Source organism: Herpailurus yagouaroundi, unplaced genomic scaffold, assembly GCF_014898765.1.
Source record: "Herpailurus yagouaroundi ecotype Mexico unplaced genomic scaffold, PumYag 248, whole genome shotgun sequence".
NCBI classification, from domain to species: Eukaryota; Metazoa; Chordata; class Mammalia; order Carnivora; family Felidae; genus Herpailurus; species Herpailurus yagouaroundi.
Genome location: NW_024412465.1, coordinates 1493463 through 1520261, shown reverse-complemented (window position 1 = coordinate 1520261; position 26799 = coordinate 1493463). Strand labels below are relative to the sequence as shown.

Below are 26799 nucleotides of genomic sequence, written 5' to 3'. Positions count from 1 at the left end.
AGACACGTACTCCAAGGAGTATCGCTGTTCTGTAGCGGGTCTCTACCTAACTCGTAAGAAAAGAAGCAACAGTTGGAGCTATGTGCTAAAAATTGTGTATCTGGGGCTTTTAAGAGCCATAAAACTGATTTTAAGAAAGGGTTAAAGTGGTAAAAGAGAAATGCGTAACAGCTAAAACATGCACTGAAGCTGGTTTGTTTCTAACTGCCTCTTGGTCATTAAGAGTTTATGCTTCGCAGAGCCCCATAAAAACAGATTTAAGATTGCACACAGTGTCCATGAATTAGTGTAAACCCACAGACAAGTCTTCAATGTGATAGGGTAGCCACTCAGACAATAGAAGGCCTAGAATCAGTAGAACATGACTTGAAATAATCAATGAATGATTACTTTGGATTTATTTCTTATTTACTAGGCTACGTGCTTGAATTGGTGCTTCATATTTAGTAGTATATTATCTACGTTTCTAGAGTAGATACATCCAGTCCATTGACTGATGGCTAAACATCCAGTGAGGTATGGCCTTGCAGGAACAGAGGAGGCAAGAGGGCGAGACATCAGTATGTAGGCAGAAGGAGATTGAGAGATACAGAGATAAGGAGAGAGAGAATTATTAATGGCAGCTCCGGGTTCATAACCGAGAAGCATCAAGACCGACTGATAAATCACGTTAGCTGGGGAGTTGAGGTTTAAAAGGAGGAAGGTGGGCATGGAATAAACCTCTACTGAAGAACGAGGAAACCCTACCTAGGGTCCAAATCTGGGCCTCTGGGCTACCGTGTCCCATCCACCCTCTACCAGGCACAATCACGTCCACCCGTGAGAAGCAAACCTTTGCTCCTCCAACCCTGGGGACACTGGCATGTCACAGAAACGCCCGCGTGTTTCACCGCAAAAACATGCAGCCACATTCTGTGTAGGAAGACAGCATTGGTGGTGGTCCTGTTTCAACATTCCATGGTTTATCCAAATTGCTGACCCTTCTAAATCTTTCAAAGGACACGAAAACTAGTAATCAAGAATCCTGATAGGCTTTTTAAAAAAGGGATTTAATTAGAAACATCCATCAAAAGCCATGTGGATAAAAATGAGAAAAAAAAAGTCGTGAAATCTGTTTTGCATTATGAACTTTGAAGCTTTCTATTCAAACCAATTTTCTTTAAGTAAAAACTTAATGGCGTCACCAAAGCCATGTTGATACAGAGATTCCATTTTCCTCTTGCTTGGTGGAAAAAGGGCTTGGTTCAGCCTCACCAAGTTAGCCACAGACAGCTAGAACAGAAAGACAAATTGAAGCTATGAGACATTACAGTACAGGGAGATGTAACCCGAGATTTCTTATCACAGGTACAATTAGGGGCTTAAAAAGTCTGTAGGAGAAAAATCCAACTTGGAAGGTTAACTTCACCCACAGGCTAGATGAGGGTCTTCTCGGTCTTGATGCTTGTGCTTGGGGACACATACTTGTGTGTTGTGGGGGCTGTCTGCGCATCACGGGATGTTGGGCACCAGTCCTGACCTCTACCCCCTGGATGCCAGGAGTGCCTAGCAGATGTGAGAAGCAAACGTGTCCAGGCATTGCCAGTGTCTCCTAAGTGTAATATCACCTCGGGGTGAGAACGATTAGACGAGGTTAAGGAAGTCAATATGTAAGTTCTTCAGTCGAGTTTTCCTCCAATACTTTGTGACACTTCATTATCACCATGTTTTTAAACCAATAAACGATCTAATTTAAACTTGCCCTGAAATTCTCCCACTAGTTTACTGACCTGAAGAAGTGAAGAGAGAAGAACTTTTCACAAACGGACAGTAAATGGTGACAGGCCTGCACACTCACGTCCGTATGCATAACATGTATTGGAAACTAGTAAAAAACCATGTTACTGAGAACACGCAGTTTGTACGTCACATTATCAACGAGCTTCCAACATTTTGGAAGCGTGTGGAAGTTCTCAGGCAGGTGACTTCCAATATCACTGGACACATCACTCACCATCATGTCCTGTTTGGCGACGTTAACGTACACATTCAACTGCGCTTTGTCCTGCGGGGAGATGTCCAGTCGTCCACTGAAGGGTGAGATGGTCACCGTCCGGCCGACAGGGAGGATGGGGAGGCCGTTGGTGAGGCCTCCATCCACCCACTTCTGTGGAAAGAAACAGCCCGTGTCGGCACATGTCCATGAGACACGTCCCATGTGGAGCAGATAAACACAGATTTTTCAACACGACTCCTTCCTTGTAATATCATCGAAGCCTCTTCGGTGCTCTTCAATTACTGTTTATGGGGACTAATCCGATGGGTGATTTTTTAAATCTTTCTACACAGATCATTTACCCATAGAATGAGAAGCTGACAGAAATCAGGAAACCTCTCCAATTGTTTAAAAACTTTCAGGGGTGCCTGGGTGGCTCAGTCGGTTAAGCGGCCGACTTCGGCTCAGGTCACGATCTCGCGGTCCGTGAGTTCGAGCCCCGCGTCAAGCTCTGGGCTGATGGCTCGGCGCCTGGAGCCTGCTTCCGATTCTGTGTCTCCCTCTCTCTCTGCCCCTCCCCCATTCATGCTCTGTCTCTCTCTGTCCCAAAAATAAATAAACATTAAAAAAAATTTATATAAAAAAAAATATTCCCTGGAACACTAACATGTTTTTCCAAACCGACAGTGCAAAAACTTTTAGGATGTTGCTGAAAACTAAGACCTTCTCCGTCCGAATCACTGACTTGATATCCAGATTCCCATCAAGCCTAAACTGTCCGGTCGCCAGGCCAGTTACCACTTACTGTTGACTGTGTTGGTGACTGCACCACCTATCTGTGTGAAACGTCTAAGTCACGAAGAAATAGACGTGGGAGAATTATGGTAGTAGTTACATACAAATACGTAGTAACAGTATTCCACGACGGTCTTTCCCACAAATATGTCAGTAATGAAAGAATGAATAATCCACATCCCATACAAAATGCTCAGTAGACTAGAATAATTCAATGTTAAATTTTCTCTAGATAATACACAGTCAAAATATTGCCTGAATTCGAATTCAGACAAGAAAAAAGGAAAAAAAAAAAAAACACACCCTACAGCTTGTCTTGTGATGTGCATACCATCAGTTCTAGAGATGATCTTCTTCTGTTATTATGACCAATTAGGCCATTGCCAATGCTAATGCTATCACTTCAAAAACCAAACCAGACAACTTGTTAGCTCAGACCTCCTCTTGAAAATGCTCATGCTTGTTCCAAATTGATGTCAAGAATTGTGAAAACGTGGCGTTTTCTGAGGATGCACACTCAGAGGCCAGATATGCTGACTGAAGATTCCTGAGTAAGAAATACAAGTCTGACCTTCAATATGTTTCTGTTCTTCATTCATTTATTCAGCGGCTAATGACTATCTACCATAAACAGGGTACTAAAAACAGGTCTTAGAAGAGGAAGCCAGGAGACCTACAAGAACTTTAAAAAAGTTAGGGAAGGGGCTCCTGGGTGGCCCATCCAGTTAAGAGTCCGACTTTAGCTCAGGTCATGATCTCATGGTTTGTGAGTTCAAACCCTGCATTAGGCTCTGTGCTGACGGCGTGGAGCCCAGCCTGCTTGGGATTCTCTCCCTCTCTTTCTCTCTAAATAAATAAACAAACAAACAAACAAATAACTTTTAAAAAAATTAGGGAAGGGGCTCCTGGGTGGCTCATTCTGTTAAGAGTCTGACTTTGGCTCAGGTCATGATCTCATGGTTCGTGAGTTCAAACCCTGCATTAGGCTCTGTGCTGACAGTGTGGAGCCTGCTTGGGATTCTCTCCCTCTCTTTCTCTCTAAATAAACAAAGAACTTTTAAAAAAAAATTAGGGAAGGGGAGCCTGGGTGGTTCAGAAGGTTAAGTGTCCAACTTGGGCTCAGGTCATGATCTCAAGGTTCGTGAGCTTGAACCCCCACATCGGGCTCTGTGCCGATAGCTCAGAGCCTGGAGTCTGCTTCGGATTCTGTGTCTCCCTCTCTCTCTGTCTCTCCTCCTCTCATGCTCTGTCTCTTTCTCTGTGTCAAAAAAAAAAATAAACATTAAAAAAATAAAAAAAAATAAAAAACATTAGGAAAAGGAAGTAGACATCAGACTATGTCAAATAACTACTAGACAGGTTAGGAAGGAATTATACTGTCTATTAAGTTAATCTTCTGCCTTACGAAAGTATGAAACTTATTTTTTTTTAATTTTTTTTAATGCTTATTTTTGAGAGAGAGAGAGAGAGAGCGAGAACGCACAAGTGGGCCACACGGTATACTCACCAGGCCACACCACCACAGGGCACTGGTCTGCCCCCTGCTGCTGCTGTCACCTCAGTCACTTCAGAAAAACCACCAAATCCCGCCAACCAATCAAGACCTGACTTCCACAAAAACACTAAAACCTAGAACAGGAGACGTGTTTTCAGCACAATGGGATTTTTTTCTGTAAGTTAAGTCATAGGAAAAGCTCACACCCACTGGCAAATGCTGCATTTAAATCAAAGTTTGTGTTTGGCTGAAAATGGAAAGATTTCAGCAAGCAAGCTGGCCTACAAATCCTACAGAAACTGTGGGAGGCTCTCAGGCTGAAAAAGCATCTGTGATGAGCACGGAAGGAGGCCAGAATGTTGGTAAGTGTGTGCGTACGTGCACAAGGTCTCCGAGGGTTCTGTCACTCACTGTGTGCTCAGGACCCCCTCTTTGTGGACAGCAGTAAAGCACAACGGAAACCTGATGCTTTCAGGAGACCTTAAAATTAAGTAAGTGTCACATGTCTACTTTGCACAGACACGGGTAATGGGCAACAAACTAGGCAGACCGGGGCAGGAGACACGGCAGAGACACAAACACTGGAGATCATCCTGGGAAAGGTGCCCACTCCCTAGCTAGGTGACCTCTGTGAAGTCAAATGCACATCTCTGACCCTCCCTTTCTCCTCGTCTGCAAAATGCAGCGCAGTCATCCCATGACAGGTGAGGGGGTTCTGTTGCGGCCAATAGAAAATGATAACAGCATGAGTTGTACTGCTTTTTCCACTACAAGGAAAATGGAGAGTGGACTGGTAAGGGTGGCCTCCCCAAGTCGTTCAGGGCACGTCTTTCCAGCTCACTCTGCGGCCATCTCCATGGTGGGATTGGTGACCTCATGATGCAGAACGGCTGCTGCAGTTCCAGTCATCACAGCTAGGGTCTGGGCAGCAGGAAGTAAAGAAAGGTATACAAGTTCCCTTCCTGTAAGTCCCACAGTAATCCAGCTTATAGCTCACCAGCCAGCACTTAAATGGGAGCCTCACCTAGCTACAATGGAAGTCTGGAAATGTCCGGCCAATGACTCTGATTCTGTCATAAGGAAGGAGAGGAAAGTTCATGGTGGAAGAAAGCTAGAAGCCTCTATCACCTGCACCTCATTCATAATACCTTTACTAGTATTTGTACAGGAAACTGTTTAGCATAGCGTTAGAGCATCCTTGGCTTCTGGGGCTCAGCTCTATTGTAACTTTTTTTAAAAATTTATTTTATTTTGGGAGAGAGAGACAGGGGGGGGGGGGGGGAAACGCCAAGCAGGCCCTGCACTGTCAGCACAGAGCCTGATGTGGGGCTCAAACTCACAAAGCGTGAGATCATGAGCTGAGCCGAAATCAAGAGTCTGGCACTTAACTGCCTGAGCCACGAGGCGCCCCAGCTCTTGTAACCTTGCTTCCACCCTCCCTTTCTGAAATTCCCACCTCCTTTCTAGCACATTCTACATCTACATCCTCCCTGCTCAATTGCTACCTCTTAATTATTGATCACATTGGCAATTCTGGGGACTCTTGACTCCCCAGCCCCCCTTTCATAACATGTCATCTCTAAGACACCTTAGAGTTTTTTTTGCCCATTTCTATCATTATTGTATATTCTATGTTTAGCCATTTCTATCATTATTATATATTACACAATCATACTTTGAAGTAAAATCATTACATTTCAGATCATTATAAAGTTAGTTTATAAGATAACATTGATTTTGGTACCATCTTAATAAAAATTTATAGCTAAAAATAAATGTTAACTTTTACTCCTATCCTATAATAGGAGGGAAAATGCTATTGAACTTAAAGTAATTACAATAAAGTACAGTACCTCTCCAATTTTTAGATTGCAACATAGCTCACACTCCTTGGGAGCTAAATACCTGTTAGGTCTGAGAGAAAGTACCAACAGTAGGGAAAAAACAAACAAACAAACAAACAAACCCAACGCTGCTTTCCATGAACTGATGTTTAAATTATTTTATGTTGCTCTTAAAAAAAAAAAAAGATCAGTGTATATTTAGCTTCTAAACAGTCACAAAGAGGGTTTTAGCATTCTGTTTGGACTATATGCCTATGGCTATAAAAAGAGCTAGACTGAACTGTCCTTCTTAGGCTCTGCAACTTTGCATCTACACGGCTTTTCCGGTTACTTAACATCTCTGTGCCTCTCTCTCCCCGTGTGTCCCTTTAGACAACGGTCCTGGGGCAGGCCAATTTGGGCCCAGAAGTGTACAGGACAGGAAGCACGGCAAAGGCCTGGAAAGACCAAGAATGCTCAAAGCAAGAAAATCAGGAGGGCTTGTGAGATCACAAAAATCGATGCCTTTGTTGTGAGATCACCAATTCCTTGAGTAGAGGTACTGTGCACAGGGCCCTCGAAGTCCCTGAGTGAGTGAATGAATGAATGACAGATATTAAACATTTTTCATGTACTCACTTAGGAATAAGTGCATATGATGTATATATATACTAAATAAAACAAATGGCATTTATTCATCTGCGAATATGTGCCTGATCTTGGCTATGTGTTAAATAGATACTATATTGCATTATACAACATGTATCTCTAGTATGTGTTAAATAGATGCTGTATTTGATTATAAATACATATCTCTGGTATATGTTAAATAGTGTATTTGATTATAAAATGCATATTTCTGGTATGTGTTAAATAGATATTCTATTTGATTATAAATATATATCTAGTATATTTTAAATAGATGCTTCTATTTGATTGTAAATATGTATCTCTGGTATGTGTTAAGTAGATACTGTATTGGATGATAAAATGTATTGCTCTGGTATGGGTTAAATAGATACTATATTTGATTACAAATACGTAGCTCTGGTGTGTGCTAAGTAGATACTGTATTTGATTATAAAATGCATAACTCTGGTATGTGTGAAATAGATACTGTCTTTGATTTTAAAATGCCTATCTCTGGTATGTGCTAAGTAGATAATTTATTTGATAAAATGTGTAACTGTGGTATGTTTGAAATAGATACTGTCTTTGATATTTAAACGCCTATCTCTGGTGTGTGCTAAGTAGTTAGTGTATTTGCTTATAAATACGGATCTCTGGCATGTGTTAGAGAGACAGTGTATCTGTTCTACAGGGTGCGCCTGTATGCAGGAGCCAGAGAGGGTAGGTAGGATAATGAACCTTTACTGCAGCGGCTGCAGAAGGCAGAGGGCCGGGGAGGGGCTTGCTGCCTGGCGGGGGGGGGGGGGGGGCGCCCGCGGGGGGTGGGGAAGGGGAAGGAGCGGGTGCCGGTGCGCCCCCCCCCCCACATGCAGAGCCCTGAGGCTTTTCCCAGCTGGCAGCTCAGCTCTGCCTGAAGGGGCTGTAAGTAGGAGTTTACTGTTTTAAAAATTCTTTTAGTCTTTTTTTTTTCTTTTAACAAAAGGGACAAAATTTATAACCAGATGGAAAAAGGGGCATCCCCATCATTCTGAGTGTCGAGGTCTTGCTGCCATGCCTCCCGTACTTGATTTCTTTTCTGTTAAAAACAAATTTATTTACAAAAAAAAAAAAATCATATAAACTGATTTGGAATCACCAGCATAATGATAAAATTGGATCCTTGAAAGGAAACGTATTAATCCAGGGAATCCTGATGATTCATCAGTTAAAAGAAGGTTACCTGCCCGTTGTACTCCACTGGTTTCATGCCCGCGTAAATGGGCAGGAAGCTGCTAGCCAGGAGAACCTGGAGGAGGAAAGAGAAACAGCCCGCAAGTATAAGCGTTCACACACAAAACACACTTGATGTATTAGTAAAACATGTTACGTTTTTCCAAAAATAACAATGTTCACTGTAAAAGATTAAGTTCTATATATTTCTTTTTTTTTCAACGTTCATTTATTTTTGAGACACAGAGATAGAGCATGAACGGGGGAGGGGCAGAGAGAGAGGGAGACACAGAATCGGAAACAGGCTGCAGGCTCTGAGCGGTCAGCACAGAGCCCGATGCGGGGCTGGAACTCACGGACCGCGAGATCATGACCTGAGCCAAAGTTGGACGCTTAACCGACTGAGCCACCCGGGCGCCCCAGTTCTATATATTTCAACTGCACACCAGACACAGTTAAGGAGAAGGTGACACTTCTACTGTCTGCAAAGACCCTGAACACAGAGGCGTGATTCCATGTTCTGTGACTCAACTGACTTCACCTGAGTAAAATCGCTATTTTAATTGTAGACGACCAGGTCATTAGTAAGTTTAACTTCCAGGGAAGTCTACATTCGTGAGCACGTACAGGCTGCAAATAAATTATTCACGATGCTCTGTCATATGCTATAAAAATCATTTCTCAGGTTGCACTGTGGAGGGCGCCTGGCTGGCTCAGTCTGTGGAGCGTGTGGCTTGATCTTCGGGTCTTGAGTTCAAGCCCCGTGTTGGGGGTAGACTTTACTTGAAAAAAATAAAGATAAGGTTGCACTCTTATTTTTCAGAGGAGCAAACCCTCTGGTTATTACAGAGGAGACCAGCCTGCAGCTTGGGAGGATTCTAATTTGTCCCCACGATGTTGCTAACAGGAGCGACACATTTCATGTGCTAGCAACATGGTCTGCATATATAATGCGACGGCAGCAGCTTGGGACAGCAGGTACGCGTTATCTTCTATTGAAAAAGGCGAAAAAGGTCGCCATTTAGAATATTACCATTTCTTCCAGCAGAACTTGGGCATTGGGAGCTTTTCTGACATTTACATGTTTCTTTTCTTTTTTCTAGTGCAGTCTCCAAATCACTACTGTTCTGTTTGGAAAGACACAGCAGTAGATACTGAATATTTAAGCTAGAATCTTTCAACTAGTAACTGTTTCTTGTCAAGGATTTCATGAGATTTGGCAGGGGTGGGGTGGGCGTATATTATTCAGAAATGGATTACGGCCCCACAACTGATTTGCAAATCGCCTACTTAGAATTATTTACAACTCACAGAGCATTTTTCCCCAGAGAAACAATAGTGTAGGTATGTTTTCTGAGGTCAGCTCTCCAAGGCCAATATGTATATTCTGAACTGTGAGTAACGACAGATCCAGTCACCAGCAACTGCACTTTCTGTAGCAGGCGTCCTCTGTGGGGTGTAACCTGGCTGGACCGCTTTTGTTTCTGCGTCGTGTACCTGGAAGTTGGCACTGGCTTCTCTGTGCAGTGGTCCCAACTCTTAACAAGGCTCGTGGCTCCTCGCTGCTGAAAAGTGCTGAAGGGACAGGGTCTGTGCCTCCTGCATGGTCGGTCAGGCCTTCTCGGGCCTTCTCACACCCCACAAATGCCTGTTTTACCTCCCCGTCTCCATGGCAGGAATGCAGATGAGCACCCTTGGTGGGGTGCAGTGGGACAAACAAGGATTCGCCCATGTTGTTGGGGACGTGTCGAGCACAAGGGCTGAGGTTCTAACAGTCCCCATGGCAACGGGCTCCTGACAGGTGGCCCGGAAACATCTGGGGCGTCAGGTGTGAGTAGTAGAACAGCACAAACCAAGACTCTAGCAGGAAAGAAGGAAAGGACTGACACGCATCACATATCCCTCTTGTTCCAGGCTGGTGCCGGGTGCCCGAACCAGCGACGTCATTTTTGTGCCCAGTGAAAAATGAAAATACAGGTATTAAGAAATGCAAGATGTCGGGGTGCCTGGGTGGCTCAGTCGGTTAAACATCCAACTATTCATTTCTGCTCAGGTCATGATTTCATGGTTTGTGAGATTGAGGCCCACGTTGGGCTCTGTGCTGACAGCATGGAGCTTGCTTAGGATTGTTTGGCTCACTCCCCCCCCCCCCCTCTCTCTCTCCCTCTCTCTCCACCTCCCCTGCTTACATGCACACTCTCAAAATCAATAAAGTTAAAAAAAAAAGAATTGCAAAATGTTGACAACAGATCATCAAACCAAAGTACAATGGCAATCTTGCATGAGATTTGTCAACCATCTACAAACAAGACTGTAGGCATGCCTGTCCTTAGCATCACTCTTCTATTTTTGATGTTTATTTATTTTGAGAGAGAGGGAGAAAGCGAGCAGGGGAGGGCGAAAGAGAGAGGGAGAAAGAGAATCCCAAGCAGGCTCTGCGCTGTCAGCACACAGCCCAACTTAGTGCTTGATCCCATGAACCGTGAGATCATGAGCTGAGCTGAAATCAAGAGTCGCTTAACTGGCTGAGCTGCCCAGGTGCTCCCGAGTTCCTCCTCAAATGTGTGGCTTGATAGAATGGTGAGCTGTGACGCTAGACAAACCTGTTATACAAAGAGGAAACCAGGAGTGAATATCATCTCGGGTGATTTGTGGGGCATTACTCCATAAGCCAGTGGGGGAGGACAGCACAGAGCCAACCTTCTCGGCCCCACGACATCAGCACTTGGGTGTTTTCCAGAGAAAGGCTGTGCACGGTTTCCATTGTCACTGCATTCACCCTAAATGAATCTGGCTCTATCATCAATTGGCTACTCTTTAAAAAAAAAAAAAAAAAAAAGACAATTACAGGCCCTAGGTATGTTTTGTAGACACGCTGTGGCTATTTAATGAAGTAATTTGGCAAAAAGCAACATGGTGATGTAGCAATCACTGAAACGCTCTGGGGATAGCAGACATATTGTGAAATTACAGTACTTAAGAGTCTTTAAAGAACCAAAGACACTCTGTAAATATAACGATTTATTGCATTATGCTGCATAAATAATCATGTGCCCTGCAAAAAAAAAAAAAAAATCACCACCATTAGAATCAGAATGATGTGTTTTTCCTCCCCCCTGTCCATGTCAGAGTATAATGTAAAGTTCACAAGTTAATGCTTGAAAGTGTTTTCGGTGTTTGGTTGAAAAATGCTATTCAATTACTTTCCTACAGATAAGAAGAGTACGAATCTTCCTAAATGATATGAGGACTGCAGTGAACTAGAAAATACCTGTCAGTCCTCCAAATCAATGTATTTATTCTGACATAACTCACTTTCCCTGTATGTGGGCTGCTGGTTTGCATATCGGACCAAGTTCAGTGGGAAAATTAGCTTCCACAGTAGAGAACTAAGTGGTCTGTCTTATTCGTGGTCTGTTTGCCGCCATTTTATTGCAAGCAAATGGAACGTTTGAAGGAAAGAGGCGAAGACTCACACTCTGAGGCCACGTAATAGGACACACAGTAGGTCTAAACATGTCCATACAGCGTGTCTTACCTCGTTGTTTTCCCAGTGAAATTTTTCTCACCAATAAAGCTCTACAGAACACATACAGTAGAGCTTCTCAGTGAAGGGAAGAGTGTCTTTGTTTCCTGGGGACATTTCGCGATGTCTGGAGACAGTTTTGTTTGTCACAATTGTGTGTGTGGTGGTGGGGGGATGGTTACTACTGGCATCTAGTGGGTAGAGTCAAGGGATGCTTCTACACACCTATTAGTGCACAGGCCAGCCCCCACCACAGACAAGTATCAGACCCCAAATGTCAGTAGCGTTGTGGCTGACACACGGATGTAACATCTGGGTCTTGCCATCCATGGCCCATCACAGGACTCAGTACTTTAAACAGTGCACAGAGGTCAGAACGTTGATTTGCTTTTTTGTCTCATTCTTACTAAATACACAATGATAAAAATAAAAGCTAGTGACATCCTCTAGCAATGCACAAAACATCGCCAAGTGCATATCCAATGCACGCTCTGACTAGCTCTTTTCATTTTACATGTTATAGAAAAGGGGTGTTTAGAAAATTATGTGGCCTGGCTTCCTTCGAGAATGAATTCCCAACAAGTTTCATTTATGCCTAAAGTTTGCTGTGGAGTTTAATGAGGAGCTGGCTATTTATTCAGAACCTGCTGGTGTAGTTGAAATTCAAAGACACGGTCAAATTTATCTTCCCAGGCTTCCCAGGATAATGAACAATCTTACATCAGGCCTTCGTTCACCTTCACTAGGCGAGATGTGCGAAGATCTTGCCGTAAGAGCATTCGCGCTAAGCGTGCGGCAACACGGGACTTCAGCACGATGGAGAGAGGGTGGTTCTTCCCAAGCGGGGCACGGTTCTGCACGAAAGCCTTCCTGGGACTATCGATCCACGAGCATTCACTTGGGTCAAATGACCAGCTCAGACTACCCGCGTCCACCAGCTTTCCAACGTGAAGGATTCAGCGCTTGGTCCTAATGCACACAAGCGGCCACCCCCAGCACGCCATGGCACAGTTAACTTCACAATCATGTCTGCTCGGCTGAGGAAGTGACCTAGGACACTCTTAGAAACGAAGGATTTGCCTCCCTCGTCACACTTTGCTGAAGGCTGATATTAAGATGTGCTTGCATTTCCTGGCTGCAGGTTTACTTGTGAAGAAAGATAGCCCAGAATTCCCGGGATAATGTGTAACGGGGCCCGCTAGTAAAGGAATCGCTAAGGACCTATGGCACACGGGACAAGAGCCTGGAGAGCAAGGGCCCCTGAGTTGGTAAGTGCCCCCCCCCCCCACATGACTGCAGCTGATCTGCACAGCAATTTGTGGGGTAGGTGGGAGTGTGCATTCCAACTGACAGAGAAGCTAAGGCACTGAGAAGTCAGTGGTCCCACCCATACTCCACCGAAGATGAGGGCTAGGCTTTCCATCACCAAGGTACCAAATGCCTTTGCAGAAACTGACCTCAACTTGGTGTTGATCTCCTCAACACGTCAGCCCACAGAAATGATCAGTGGAGTTCATCCTCCAAGGATACATTTTTATCTGCCCCCACCATTCATCCCCAAAAAGGGTGAGGCACCCCAAATGGATGTCCCTGGTTGATGAGAACAAGGGAGGTGTTTGGGGGAGGGGGCCCCTCGGGGCTCTGGTTTCACTGTATAAAGGGATCCTCCCTCTGGGGCTCATCTCCTACTGGCCTGGTAGCACACTTCACAAGTGCCTCCCTGTCTCTGCTCAGTCACTACTAGGGGGAGGGGCGTACTCAGCACAAATGAGTTCTGCACAAAATAACACCTGCAGGCCACACGTGTGACTTATAGTGGTATACAAACAATGGGGGGGAAACCCCAACACGGAGTGTCTTAGTCAACTCTGGCTGCTGTACAAAATACCATAAATTGGGGGACTTTTAAACAATACACATTTATCGCAGTTCTGGGGAGCACAAAGTCCAAGAACAGGGCACCAGCAGGTCTGGTGTCTGGTGAGAGCCCACTTCCTGGTTCGTGGACAGCCATCTTCTCACTGTGTCCTCATGTGGCCGAAGGGGCCAGGGTGCTCTCTGGGGTCACTTTATGAGGGCACTGTTCTCATTCATGAGGATTCGGCCCTCATAACCTAATCACCCCCGAAAGGCCCCACCTGCTAATATCATCTCGTGGGAGTTAGGTTCAACGTGAATTGTGGTGACAGAAACATTCAAGACCTAGCATTTCACCCCTGCCCGCCCCCAAATTCATGTCCTTCCTGCATGCGAAATATATTCATCCCCTCCCCGTACCCCAAAAAGTCTTAAGTTGTTCTAGCATCCACTCCAAAGTTTAAAGCTCAAAGCCTCATGCAAATAGCATCTAACTCGACTCTGGGTGGGACCTGAAGTACCGTTCATCCTGAGGCAATCTGCTGTCCAGCTGAGAACCTATTAGATCAGTCAGGTTATGCGTTTCCCAAAAATGTGGTGAGAAGGCACAGCAGAGAAGGTCCCCTTCCAAAGGGAGAAATAGGAAGGCAAGAAGAAGCATTCAGAGCAAGTCTGAAACCCAAGGGGGCAAGTGTCACTAGACTTGAAGGCTGGAGGGTAGTCCTCTGTGGCTTGATGTTGTGCCTTACAAGCCCATGGGGGCAGGGTCCTGCCCCTGAAGCTTTGCTGGGCAGGGCTTGGGCCCCACCTCTGTGCTGGCTCTGCGACTCAGTCTCCCGCCAGAGGCTCCCTGGGGCTGGAACCCTCTGCCCACTGCGCTCTGTCTGGGATCTCCATGGTGGGCCCTCTCCCATGGCTCTAAGGCAGGGAGGACTGGTCTGTGAGAGGTGAGGGTGTGTCTACACTTGCCCTTATTCTCTGGGCTTCTGATGAGACGGGCAGGCCTCCTGTGACTTCTCTGAGATGCCTCAGGGGTCATACTTCCATTGTCTTGGGACAATAGTCCTGGCTTCTCTTTATAAGGCTGACAGCAGCCTCATCAGATGACTGGTTTAGCCACCTCTTCCAGTTCTGTTCCCAAGAGGCTGTCATTCTTTCCAATAAGGACAGGCTGAGAAAGTCCCAAAGTTTTAAGTTCTACCTTGCCTTTGATAAGCAATTCCATCTTTAAGTCATTTCTCTCTTCTTGCATTTTATATAAGCAGTCAAGAGAAACCAGACTACTCCTTCAACGCTCTGCTTGGAATGAGGACTCATCAAGTATTCATTTTCATCACTTCCAAGTTCAACCTTCCAGAAAACGCTGGGACAAGAACACAGTTCAGGCAGGTTCTTTGCTCCCTCATAGCAAGGAGGGCCTTGCTCCTACAGCGTTTGAGGACATGTCCTTGTTTCTTTCCGAGACCTCATCAGAATGGCTGTGCCACGCACAGTCCTACCGATTCTGTTTCCAGGCCCTTAGGGATTCATTACGAATACGGCGGCTCTCTCTCCAGTTCTTCTCGTTCTTTTCCGCGTCTTCTTCAGAATCACCTCTAAAGGTCCATTCATGGCAACGGGGGCTCTTTCTAGCATGTACCTCTAGTGTCCCCCCAGCCTCCGTCTGCTACCCGGTTCCAAAGCTGCTTCCGAATGCGTACATATGTGTTATGGAAGCGCCCCACTTTCCTGTGTTGGTCCATTTGGGAGCTACAGACCGGGTAGCTTATAGACAACAGACATCGATTTCTCACATTTCTGGTGGCCGGGACGTCCAAGATCAAGGTGGAGTCAGTGCGTGCTGAGAGCCTCTTTCTTGCTGTGTTCTCACGAGGCAGGGAGCATGACCAAGCTGGGCAGGCTCTCTTTTATCAGGGCACTGATCCCAGGTGGGAGGGTTCTACCTTCATCACCTGTTCACCTCCCAAAGGTCCACCTCCTGGCACTATCACGTCAGGGATTCAGCATTCACTGAACTGGAATGGGGGTGGGGGGGCGGGGCTACAAACGTTCAGACCACAGCACTGAGTTAAATCACTGTGGACATAAGATGCAGAACACTATGGAAATCCAACGCTAAGGGAATCTTTGGACCACATAACTGGTTAACGGAGGTTCACAGAAAATAATCTATCAGCACAGATATCAAATCAAAGAGTAATGTTTTATGGAACTAAAAGCGGACTTAACTAATGAAAGTTAAGTATGAGTCATCGCACAAAAGCACATTTATAAAACGAAGCTAATGGTAAAGAGGTGTAAGATTAAATGCCACAAGGTGGCAAAACTGGGTAGTAATGCATCTCCTGAGATGTTATAGATTTAGGTGAGCACACTGTGCGTGAACACAGATGATAAGTAAGAAGTGAAAGCAATACGTAAGCAAAGGTGAGTTGTACTCCCCAGAAAGAAGGCGGTGACACTTCAAATTTGACAACAGACTCATACGGACATGTTAACCGGTCACGTGTGTGGCTGAGTGCCTTATTTGTTTAACATTTACTGAATTTTGGCTTTAACCAACATGCACACAGGGCTTTACTGCTGCAACACCCTTTTCCATGCTCCATTCCATGTGCTCTCCATGGTGACACAGATGGACTTCTCACCTCCATTCCACAGTTGGACAAACTGAGGCTCCAACATAATTAGCCCCAGAGGACACTGCCAGGAAATGGCAGACCGGGATAGAAACACTGGGAGATGCACACAAGACATGTAATACTCCAGGTGGGTCTGCGTGCGCCCACGCGGGCAACACTTTTACACAGGCACCCGCTCCGTAATGAGAACTGGCAGTCAGCTGGTGGATAATAAGGAGCCCAGCATTAACAACAACAACAACAACAGCAACAAACACAAAAAAAGCCCTAGTTGGTGAGGGAATAAATAGTTAATGATAAAATGGGTGGGAGATGCAACATGGTAGGGCGACTGGGGGGGGCGGGGCTCAGTCGGGTAAGCGTGCAACTCTTATTTCAGCTCAGGTCGTGATCTCATGCTTTGTAGGATCAAGCCCCTCATCGGGCTCTGTGCTGACAGCACGGAGCCTGCTTGGGATCCTCCTCCTTGCTCTCTCCCTGCCTCTGTCTGTCTCACAATAAGTAAATCAACTTAAAAACCCAGGAAGCAAACCCAAGGCTGTGTTCAGACCCAGGTATACAAGGCCCCCAGGAGACCAGCTGTGCACCGTGGGGCTGGTTCCCCTCCTGGCTTTGGGAGGCCTCACGGCTCCCTGTCTCCCCATCTCCCCGTGAGGGAAGTGGAAAAGCTGTCTCTGAGCTTCCTTCTCTCCTTCCCCGCGGCTCTACGTGGTCAGAAGGGCCACCCTGCACGTGGCACTTCGCAGAGCATTCCACCACTGGCCTCTTTGCTACCCAGACCACGTGAGCTGGTCACGTCCCCACCCAGAAGGGAGCGGGCTTTCTTCCCCCTCCACGAGTCTTCTCCTCTCCTCGTGTAGTCTCTGCCGGTCCTACTCCGGAACCAAATGCTTCCCAAGTATTCCAGGCACGGATATCAGACATTTCACAGTCACTGTCTACCATCAAGGAAATATCTATCCTTCCTATTTTCCGTTCTGAAAAAGGTTAGAGCGTTCAGCTAAACATTTAAAACGCTTCTCGTAGAACGTAGGATAAATGTTAATTATTCAATTATTCTCCTTACAAGATATTACACATTTGTGTCAACTATTTCTCTTCTGTTCAATGAACTCAAGTAATTACACCACTTCTCTGAATAGTTATTATCCCAAACAAAGGAAATTGAAAAAAAAAATCATGTTTACTTACTGCAGTAGTTGCTGTTGCTACTGTAACAAATTACCACAAACTGAGAGCCTTAAAATAACACAAATCCGTCCTCATGCTGTCGAAGTGATGGGCATCTCTCCTGGAGCTAAAAGTGAGCTGGGACTGGCCCGCACTCCTTCTGGGAGGCTGCAGGGGGAGTGTTCCCTGCTCATTCCCATACTGGCAGAGTTCTGTTGCATAGGCTGCTGGACAGGAGTCCCCTTGTGCCTTGCTGGCTGTCGGAGGGGAGCGGCCACAGCGCCCTCTATGGGTGTGCTCTATTTCCAAGAGGGCTCTAAGGCTCAGAACGAGCAATGGTGCCCGGCGTCCGGGAAAGATCTCCATCTGTAAGGACTCACAGACTTAGTTCGGATCCCCCCAGATAATCTGGGATCATCTCCCCATTTCTAGATCTTTACCTCAATTGTATTTATAAGATTCTTTTTGCCACGTGAGGTGACACACTCACAAGTGCTGGAGATTAGAGTGTAGACATCTTTGGGGGCCATTATTCAGCCAACCACACTGCCACATAAAAGGAATTGAGAGACAGGACGCTTGGGTGGCCGAGTCGGTTAAGCGTCTGACTCTTGATTTTGGCTTAGGTCATGATCTCGTGGTTGGTGAGTTCGAGCCCCGTGTCAGGCTCTGCCTGCTTGGGATTCTGTCTCTCCCATCTCTGCCCTTTTCCCGCTTGCACTCTCTCTCTCTCAAAATAAGTAAACTTAAGAAAATTAAAAAAAAAAAAAAAAAAAGAAGTAATTCAGAGGAGGATAATTTTATCCACCATATGATAATCTACACGTAATCATGTAGAATGTTGGAGACCTTGGCTGTATTCCCAGCAGGGCCACTGACCAACTAAGTTATATTGTTTTTTAATTTTTTTTTTTATGTTTATTTATTTTTGAGAGAGAGACAGAGTGCGAGCAGCGGAGGAGCAGAGAGAGAGGGAGACACAGAATCCAAAGGAGGCTCCGGGCTCTGAGCTGTCAGTACAGAGCCGACGCGGGGCTTGAACTCAGGAACGGTGAGATCGTGACCTGAGCCGAAGTCGGAAGCTTAACTGAATGAGCCACCCCGGTGCCCCAGCTAAGTTATTTTGTAAAGGTCACTCTACATGGAGGATCCAGACTCTTTGTCCTTTCATCATAAACGAGGCCACTGTGACAGATGATGCCTCTGCAGTTCGTTTACGTATTCATGCATAGTCACTCACTGAGCCGTGCCAGGTGCCGGGACTATGAGAGCGGAGAAAACAGAGCAGCTCTTGGCCATGCAGAGCTTACATTCTAGCGAAGAGAGACTGACAGTAAAAATGAAGTCATAAAGCAGGGAAATCCGCAGCGGGTGAACAGGGATAAAGAAGGTAGGACGGGAGACAGGAAACACCAGGGCTCCGCCAGTGAGGACAGGGTAGGCAAAGGACAGATGTAATGAGGAGGAAGTGACTGGAATGAAGTCCACCTGTTTTATGACACAGCGACTGCAGTCCTGCTCCCGTGCAAACCAGAAGAGGTCTTCTAACACACTGACAGCCTCCTGTATCTGTACTGGCATCAGCACGTTGTGACAATTCACGTGTGCACTGACCAGTTTCTCCCTTTATACTTTGCAAGTCTCTGTGAGATTATAGAAAAATGTCTTTTTCTAAGATAGAAAGACTATTAATTTATAAGCGAGAGACTAGCACAGTCAGCACAGCAAGTAAAAATATTCTAATCTATTAAGTCACAAAGTAATTTCGCTTGTCAGTTCAACATTTCATTAGGTATTTCAAATTATGTTATTCACCCAGTAAAACTCGAACAGGATGATTCGATAGTAAAAATCAATGCATTTATCATGTAATTCGGGCGGAACTTTTACCAGTCGCTCCAAATCCATTGCCCACTGCTGTAACCAAACACACATCCTCCATCATGTCATCCAGAGCTGGCCATGATTCCCACAAAGGGGGAAGGAAAGAAAAAAAACTGCCCAGCTTCTGCAAGAAAAGTGCACTCTTTCCAATTTACAAATATTTGATGTATTACCTTAGCAAGCACACTGTCATTTGCAACTTTAGCCAAAGTATTTCCCAGAGATAATAAACCCACCAGTGAGCAACTTTCCAATGCGTTTGCATAGAAAAGCATGAAAACAAAATGGGGGAATCCAATGGGACATGAGACTGAAAAGCCAAGAGACCTGGGGTCCAGAGGGCATTCCCGCTGGCAGGTCATGCCAAATCTCTCCACCCCTTTCTCCTCCGTGAAAGAAGAGTAAAAGGGCAGTAATCACATCTGTCTTCCCTGATGTACAGGAGGCCTGGGAAGGACCGAATAAGGCAACGTGTGGACGAAGTCTTACGTGAACTGGAAGCTACCAGCTACGTCATTTCAAGGTACTGAGTACAGCTACCCTGCTCAGCTGCACCCAAGTGACGCTGTGTGACACCCAGGGACACTGGTCAATCGATCCCCAAACACATGATTTGTTGAGTGCGCATCATCTATCAGGTGTGACATGAAACCTAGATCTACAGAACGTGGTGATGCTCACTGCTGGGAGAAGTATTTAAATCAGTACTCGCCGAATTCCTCAAACGTGAGATGCGGCTGTGTTACCTTAATAAGGTCCTCCCTGGAGGAAAACTTTGAGACCAGGTAATTTTGTCTGGTTTTCGTGTTGGTGATAGATACGTGCAGTCGGTTGTGGGCCAGCTCATGAGCATTGGCAGGGAGAATCAAGTCCATTCCGCTTCTAAAGAAGAAAAAGTGACTCGCGTCACTCACCTTGAATTATTGAACGCCTTGTAAATATTTTAGAAGAGAGGATTCTGTGCTGAGCCTGCCACGGTTTACACAGAGTGTCCTCCACCCTGCGTCTTCACAGGCTTTGGGGGAAATGTTCTATACACAGAGGTATACCTCAATCGGGCCATGAAATCATAGCCGGGTGTTAGTGCCCCAAAAGACTGCCTTCGGATTTCTTCGGCAAACTTGTAGGTAAACTCATTACATTCCTGGAAAAGAAAATGAATAGGTGACCCTGTGATTTCCAAGGAACAGTAACGACAACAATCCCAGATTTTCCAGAATTTTTCAGATTTTCCAGATTTTTCCAGAATGCTGTGGCCATCACACAAGGAGCCCTGGACCCTACACCCTGTAAACCCAACCCTTAGAGTTTGGGGGCCCCTTTCCTTCACAGGTACGTGAATCCCCATTTGACCTGGCCCTCACCCATCGTTCTTAGTCCCCAGGCAGGCTCTGTGTTTTCCAAAATCCCATCTTTTTGTTTTTTTGTTTTCCCCCCTTCTTTTCTTTTCAAACGAGTTCAAATGGCTTCAGCCACATCTGGGGAATCCTTGAAGTCTCAATTCTGATGCTCACTTAGGACCCATTCTGCTACACGTTTTTCCAACACGACTGACCTCCTCTCCCATCCCAACTCTATGGCCTCTGGGAACAGTCTGACTGCGACAGTACCGATTATTAATGATACCGTGAACGACCGAGAGGGGAGTCATGATCACTGCCGTTTGTGTTTCGAGTCCAGTCTCGGGCATTGGTATTTGTTTGTAACAGTCTCTGAGGGGCGCGGAGTTGGGGAGTGGGGTGCGTCTAATGTGCTGGTATCCATGGATGCAGTGTCTGTCAGCTCATGCTCACATAACCCTGCAAGATGGATATAATCACCCCACTTGACAGGTAAGAAGACTGAGGCTTGGAAAGATTAAGCTTCCTTCTCATTTTTTCAGCAAAAATCCTCCAGAGTCGGATTTGAAACCCGGTCTATCTTTCCTTTATTAATTCATACATTAACCAACCTAGATGGGGTCCGAGGCACTGGGACTCAGCCGGAACGAGATACAAAGATCCCTTGCCCTCATGAGACATAGCGGTGCCTCAGTGCGTGGGGCCCAGAGCACTGTGAGAGCGCCGTGAAGGCGTGAGAAGCAGAATGAAGCCTGTCATCCCCAAAGATGTCCACATTCTGGTCCCTGCACTGTGTACATGTTTCCTCACGGAGCAAAGCAATCTTGCGGATGTGGTTAAAGGTTTTGAGATGGGGCCTTATCCCGGATTGCCTAGGTGAGGCCAGTATAATCACAAGGATCCCTGTAAGTGAAAGAGGCTGTCAGGAGTATCAGCCTTAGAGAGATCTGAAGGTGCCGTGCTTAAGGGGGAAGAGCGAGGGAGGGGCTGTGACCCCAGAGACGCAGGCTGCTTCTAGAAACCGTAAAAGGCAAGGAAACCGATTCTCTTCTGGAGCCTCCCGAGGGAGCGCGGCCCTGCTGACGATCTGATTTTGTCCAGCGAGACCTTTCCAGAATTGTGACCTCCAGAACTCGAAGGGAATACATGTGTGCTGTTTTAAGCCACTAAAACATTTTATCGTAGCAGCAAGAAGAAAACTCATACAGTGAGCGCTAACCAGAGCCTCCCACAGCGTGTGACATGCGTAGGAGCTGGACAGGAGATGGGAAGAGACGGGGAAGACAGAGACATCTGTGAGCACAGGCCAGCAAGGGACACTGACCTGAAGGTCATCATCAGGGAGCCGTGTGAGGACTAAGTCACTTGGGGCCTTGGGAAGCATGCTTAGAAATCTGGATCCTATGCTGAGTCAAAAGAGAGCCGGGAGTGGCGGGTGGGTGGAAGGTCGAGGGAATAAGAGAATCAGAGTTGTGTTTGGGTAAAATCAGCACAAGTGCTGTAAGGTGGGTGGTCTGTCGGCAATGGGAGTGGACGCGGGCCGCCATCAGGAAGCCCTCGTGAGAGACCGCCCCCCAAGTGTGTGCTCCTTCCACTAAGCTGGACGGCCCACCTAACCTCCTTTCTTATGTTAATTTTAGTTACACACACCCCTGATCACAATGGAAACTTATTAAGGAATGGACTTTGTGTGCTAACACTGTGCCTGGCAAACTGTGAGGGCTGAGGAAAGGCTTGAAGCACTGAGCTCTTACATATCAACATCTAAATTTGCCTGCCACCTAAAATACACCCAGCATCAGGTGCTTCTCTTAATTATACATGCATACGCTCTGAACTAGATTAATTACTCACGTATTTGTCACAACACCACACAGCTCGAGGAACCGTCAGCAAGAGCTGAGCTAACACGGATGTGACTAAGTACAAAACAGTGTGCTAAAAAACTCAAAGCGATCCTACAGGTGGTGTATTTCAAGTGTTGAAAAGAAGAGAAATAAAATAACCTTAAACCACATGGCTGAAAATTTATGTTGAAAAGGGAGAAATGCGGATGCTCTAGGTTAATACAGAGAATCATTCTCCACCTTCCAGTGTGAACACCCAATAAGTCCTACCCCTTTACCAACCTACCAACCAACCCAATCACAGCAACACAACTAGACGATAAGATGGGTTTCCAATTCATTGAAAAAACATAGAACAGGTAATCTAGCTTCAATATGATATCAAATCTCGAATCCAGATAAAACGTCACTATCTGATCACAGAATTTCACTTAAGTGCCAGTATTATGGCAGAATTTCCAAATCACGTTAATTCTAAATCACACTTAATACATTTTTCTTAATGTTTATTTTTGAGAGAGAGCGAAGAGAGAGTGAGCAGGGGAGGTGCAGAGAGAGAGAGGGACACAGAGGGTTCAAAGCAGGCTCTCTGCGTGGACAGCACAGAGCCCGACACGGGGATCAAACTCATGAACCGTGAGCTCATGACCTGAGCTGAAGGTGGACACTCAACAGACTGAGCCACCCAGGACCCCACAATTAAAACATTTCAAAAATCTGAGGATTCAAAATCAAGCCTACTCAATTCCATAGCTGGGAGTTTGCCCCACCTACAGAAAAGACGGCACTAGGGAGGAGGAAGCGATCTCTTGGTAGACCCCTGCCTCAAAAAGTTCTGGAATAGAACTACTTTGCAATCCAAACCATAGGATTCTAACAACTTAGGGGGTGTTCACACCTTAGTTATATGTTCACTGCATATAACTGTAATGGAAGCTTATTTTCATTACTTCTGGGATAAATCGCTTGAAATTCATGGCATCTGACTGAGAATGAAAAACAAATAAAACCCCTGTATCATTCCACTTAATAGAAATTATTGGCCCGCGTTTTCATTTATACAACTGTTTGTCAATAGGAGCGAACAAAGCGTTATCGGCCACATGCTCAGGGCCTTGAAAACAGGCCCTGTGTTCTCATGATCAGATAAAACAAATATTGTTTGGTTGAAAGAAACCGAGCTGGAATCTTAAGACTAAATACTCAAGAGTAAAAAAAAAAAAAAAAAAAAAAAAAAAAAGGCATTTTGTTTCCTTGTCTGTCACCCCAAATAATCCTTCCCGTATGTAGAGCACAGATCCCTAATAATTAAATTTTTAAAGAAAAGTCTTAACCTTTTCTGTTACCCAGGCAAAGGATTATTTCTCTGTAGTTAACTTAGCACAGCTAACGTTCATCTCTGTGGTTCGGTCTTAATTTCCTGACAAGGAACACAGCCTAGTTACCACTTAATTACCTCTATTCTTTCTGGTGCTGTTAGTAGGACGGTAGCAACCAAGGATCCCGCAGAAGCCCCTGCAAAGGCCTTGACATCCTTCAGGAGCTTTCGGCCATGTCTGTAAAGTGCCGATGCTGCCCCCAAGTGGTAAATGCCCAGAAACCCGCATGCTGCAAAGGACAGGTTGATGTGCTTCATTCGAGCTGTGAAATTGACGAAACAAAAGACAAAAATGCTGTAAATTGGTATAGCTTATTCCACATGGCTTGAGTCTTAGGATAGTCATCATTCCAAGGCTTTCTTTAAATATATAATTCTCTGTGCTAAGCACAGTATTTTCAATTAAAGTCTAATTAAATACTCAAAATTTTCAGGAGAACTTTTTCCCCTTTCCCCTTGACTCAATATAGTTTTATTAATTAAAAAAATGACAACCTTCCATATTTATTCATCACATATATTATTCAATGTACCAGTACTCGGCAAGAAACATCAAATTACAACAGGCAAGGCTTTTTTTTTTCTTTGACCTTTGTACTTTTGAGACAGGGCTGCTATAGTGAAAGGTAAAATCGGCATATACTAGCAAATTCCTAAGGAAGGGTACATGTGTTCTTTGCAAATGCATCACTACATTTCAAAAGTCCTCATTCCCATTGCCCCACATTTCCATTGCAAGCATCCATATATTCAAAACAAAACAAAACCAAAAAAATACTGATGCCCACGACTATTCCATAAGGCAATGAGCGATTATTCATTAATGCCATATATTTCATCACCAAGTTTCTCAGGACAAACCAAGGTCATGACTGGCAAGGGCAACTGAAGGCTCCAAGGTATGTGAAGCGCACCCGTTCCTTGATTGCTTGTGATAAAGTGAACGATAAGAAGTGTTCCGTGAAGGCTCAGTGCACCTGGCATCACCACGTGGATGAAATCAAGCAGCCACAACGCTGCTCACCTGGAGGACCCCCATTCTGCCCACCGCCCCCCCCCCCACAACTCCGGGGCCTTCGAATGAGGCACCTGGCCTGGGCCTCGAATTTAGGAACCTGAGACCACCCTTGCGGGCGGAAGGAGGGTCAGCCTAATCGCAGTCGAGCCCTGGGGTTGGTTTACTATCTGGAAAGTGGAGTGGGGGCCCTCCGTATCGGGGAGGCCTGCCAGCGCAGGCCCTGCTTCCGTCTGCTGCCAGGGGGCGGTGGCGCGGGGATCGCCGCCACACCAGACAGGGTTCTGGGGCCCAGCTTCGACGCACCCACCCGGGGGAGCGACCTCCAGGGGCTGGAGCCCGCCCCGCGCCCGCCCTGAGCTCCGCCCTACCAATGCAGGCCTGAGGCACTTCCATGTTGAGCGGCCCCCTTAACCGGAAGGCAGGGCCTGGCCGTCACTCAACAAGGCCCCGCCCATCAGGGCTGGCCCACGCTCGCGGCGCGCCTGCCCAGGAAGATCTCGTGAAGGGGTCGGGGCGGAGCTACGCGCGCGGCGCTCCGAAGCCGTCAGGCTGACGCAGGTCTCCCCCCGCCTCCCCGCCTCCCGCGGCCCCGCCCACGCTATTTAAACCCCTGGACTCAACATGGCGGCGCGCACTCGGACGCTTGACCCGGGCGTCCCCGGACGCGGGTAAGCGGCGACACTTTCATCCCCAGTCCTGCTGTCTCCCATACCTAGCGATGCGTTGTAGTCCCTCTGCGCTTTTTAGCGGACCCCTCGCTTGCGAGCTCACTGACCCTGAACGACCCTCAGTCGCTACGCACCGGAAGTGCTTGGCCCTCTTCGCGGCTGTCTCCCGGAAGTGGTTTTCCTCCTTTTCTCCCCCTTCCCCTTTAGGGGCGGTCCTGCTGGCCCAAAGGGCGGGGTCCACGGGCGGCGTTGTGGCCGGACGCCTGGCTGCTCTTCAGCGCCCCTCTCTACTTGTTCCGTAGGCATTATTGGAAAGGCCGGACTGTGGCTTGGGGCAGCGTGCACAGCCTCAGGCTCCTTAGGCTTTGTGACCTTGCGCGGGTCGCCTCACCCCCGTGAACTTCTCCGCTGACAAACCTGCAAAGTGGGATGCTGACGTGCAAGCTGGTGCCAAAGCGTAAAGCTCGTGCCCCTCCCGCACCGGCCTTCAATAGACGGCCTCTGTTTCGTTTGCTGGCTCCGGATAGACTTGAGACCTGGTGGCCAAGCCCGCTGGCATCCCCTGTGAGCCAGCTTCTCTGTCTAATCTGAGAATAAGCGAGGCTGGAATTCCTGGAGGAAGGTTCTCCAGGTTCCCTTTGTCGAAGGACAGATTTACCCTGACCGCAGCTACTATAGGAGAATCTGAAACATGTGCCAGTGTCTTGGCCTGAAAGTGAAGGGTTGGGGGGGGGGCCTCCCCAAATGGCCTTCACGTTGGGCTTTTTCTTCCTCCGGCACTGGGGATGCCAGGACCTGAGCCCACAGCGCTAGCTGTAAGCCAGAGCCCCGGATGTGATGAGTGCGCAGATTTTGGTGTTGGTGCTCCTAAATAGCCTTCTGAGAGCGAGCGGGGGTCCTGAAGACACCCTAACGTCTGAGCCTAGCGCGACCCCGTTAGGTGAGGAGGTTTTCACTGCCCTTAGAGTTTCGGGAAGGGAAGGTGAAGTGTACGTCGAGGAAATCAGGAAGGACGAGCTCTCCGTTCTTTCTTCCTTGCACCGCCCCGTAAGCGTGGTGGAGGGTGGTCCTGCCAGGAAAGCATCCTCCAGGAAGCTCCTAGGAAGGAAGGCTCCCGGGCCTCCTATCGGGTGCCCTGAAGCGGCATCTGTCTTTTAAGAGCCCCCTGCTCCCCCCTCCCCCCCATTTCTATGCACCCTGAAGCTTGGGAAACCCTGGTGTAGCTGGTGGGGTGATCTGGCTCCAGGTGACGCGGTAGCATTGCCAGTTCCCGGAGAGACAAAGTCCCCAGAGCCAGAGGCTGGGGCGGTGGTGAGACGGCCACTCTTGCCTGTGTGTGAGCACTGTCGGCAGGCTGATTCAGAGCGCGCTGAAAACTCGGTCACTGGGCAGCCTGGATGAGCAGCATGACCACGGGAGCCTTCGCTTAAAGGAAACCTGAGATCCCACGCTGTTACCACACCTGCTGGTGAGTGAGATTCCTCGCCATTTGAGTGTCATGGCAAAAGCGTTCCAAAAGCTGCATAATTTAATTCTTACCGT

The 26799-nt window shown here is 46.8% G+C and overlaps 1 protein-coding gene and 3 long non-coding RNA genes across 10 annotated transcripts in view; 3 read left to right on the top strand and 1 right to left on the bottom strand.

The window, feature by feature from the left end:
• Positions 1 to 1028: 1028 nt before the first annotated feature.
• On the bottom strand, positions 1029 to 25641 carry PNPLA4 (patatin like domain 4, phospholipase and triacylglycerol lipase). 7 transcript variants are annotated; one of them, XM_040460092.1, is made up of 8 exons: positions 25392 to 25641; positions 23650 to 23834; positions 20056 to 20150; positions 19753 to 19888; positions 10450 to 10530; positions 7938 to 8003; positions 1994 to 2146; positions 1029 to 1272 (listed from the first exon to the last, which is right to left on the bottom strand). In XM_040460092.1, exons 1-8 carry the CDS (start codon positions 25561 to 25563, stop codon positions 1141 to 1143), a joined length of 1020 nt encoding a protein of 339 aa, XP_040316026.1. In that variant the 5' UTR covers positions 25564 to 25641; the 3' UTR covers positions 1029 to 1140. The 7 variants fall into 7 exon arrangements, with proteins under 7 accessions (XP_040316026.1, XP_040316031.1, XP_040316029.1 ...); XM_040460097.1 differs by having other exon boundaries at positions 25302 to 25414; XM_040460095.1 differs by lacking the exon at positions 25392 to 25641 and adding an exon at positions 24958 to 25064.
• On the top strand, positions 6429 to 12258 carry LOC121020180 (uncharacterized). Its single transcript, XR_005786002.1, has 3 exons — positions 6429 to 6647; positions 8751 to 8905; positions 12147 to 12258. It is a non-coding gene; the product is annotated as an uncharacterized LOC121020180 (long non-coding RNA).
• LOC121020179 (uncharacterized) lies at positions 12611 to 20646 on the top strand. Its single transcript, XR_005786001.1, has 3 exons — positions 12611 to 12721; positions 19449 to 19529; positions 20253 to 20646. It is a non-coding gene; the product is annotated as an uncharacterized LOC121020179 (long non-coding RNA).
• LOC121020178 (uncharacterized) overlaps positions 25567 to 26799 on the top strand; it is a 528280-nt gene continuing 527047 nt past the window's right edge. Inside the window, exon 1 of the long non-coding RNA XR_005786000.1 lies at positions 25567 to 26725. This is a non-coding gene — a long non-coding RNA (uncharacterized LOC121020178). The remainder of the gene's footprint in view (positions 26726 to 26799) is intronic.

Coding starts and splice junctions, on each gene's coding strand:
- PNPLA4 (XM_040460092.1), bottom strand. CDS start 25,563: ATGCCTACGGAACAAGTAGAGAGGGGCGCTGAAGAGCAGCCAGGCGTC. Junction 10,531..19,752: donor CCAGGGAGGACCTTATTAAG/GTAACACAGCCG, acceptor TTTGTATAACAG/GTTTGTCTAGCGTCACAGCT. Junction 2,147..7,937: donor CAGTGGAGTACAACGGGCAG/GTAACCTTCTTT, acceptor TTCTTTCCACAG/AAGTGGGTGGATGGAGGCCT.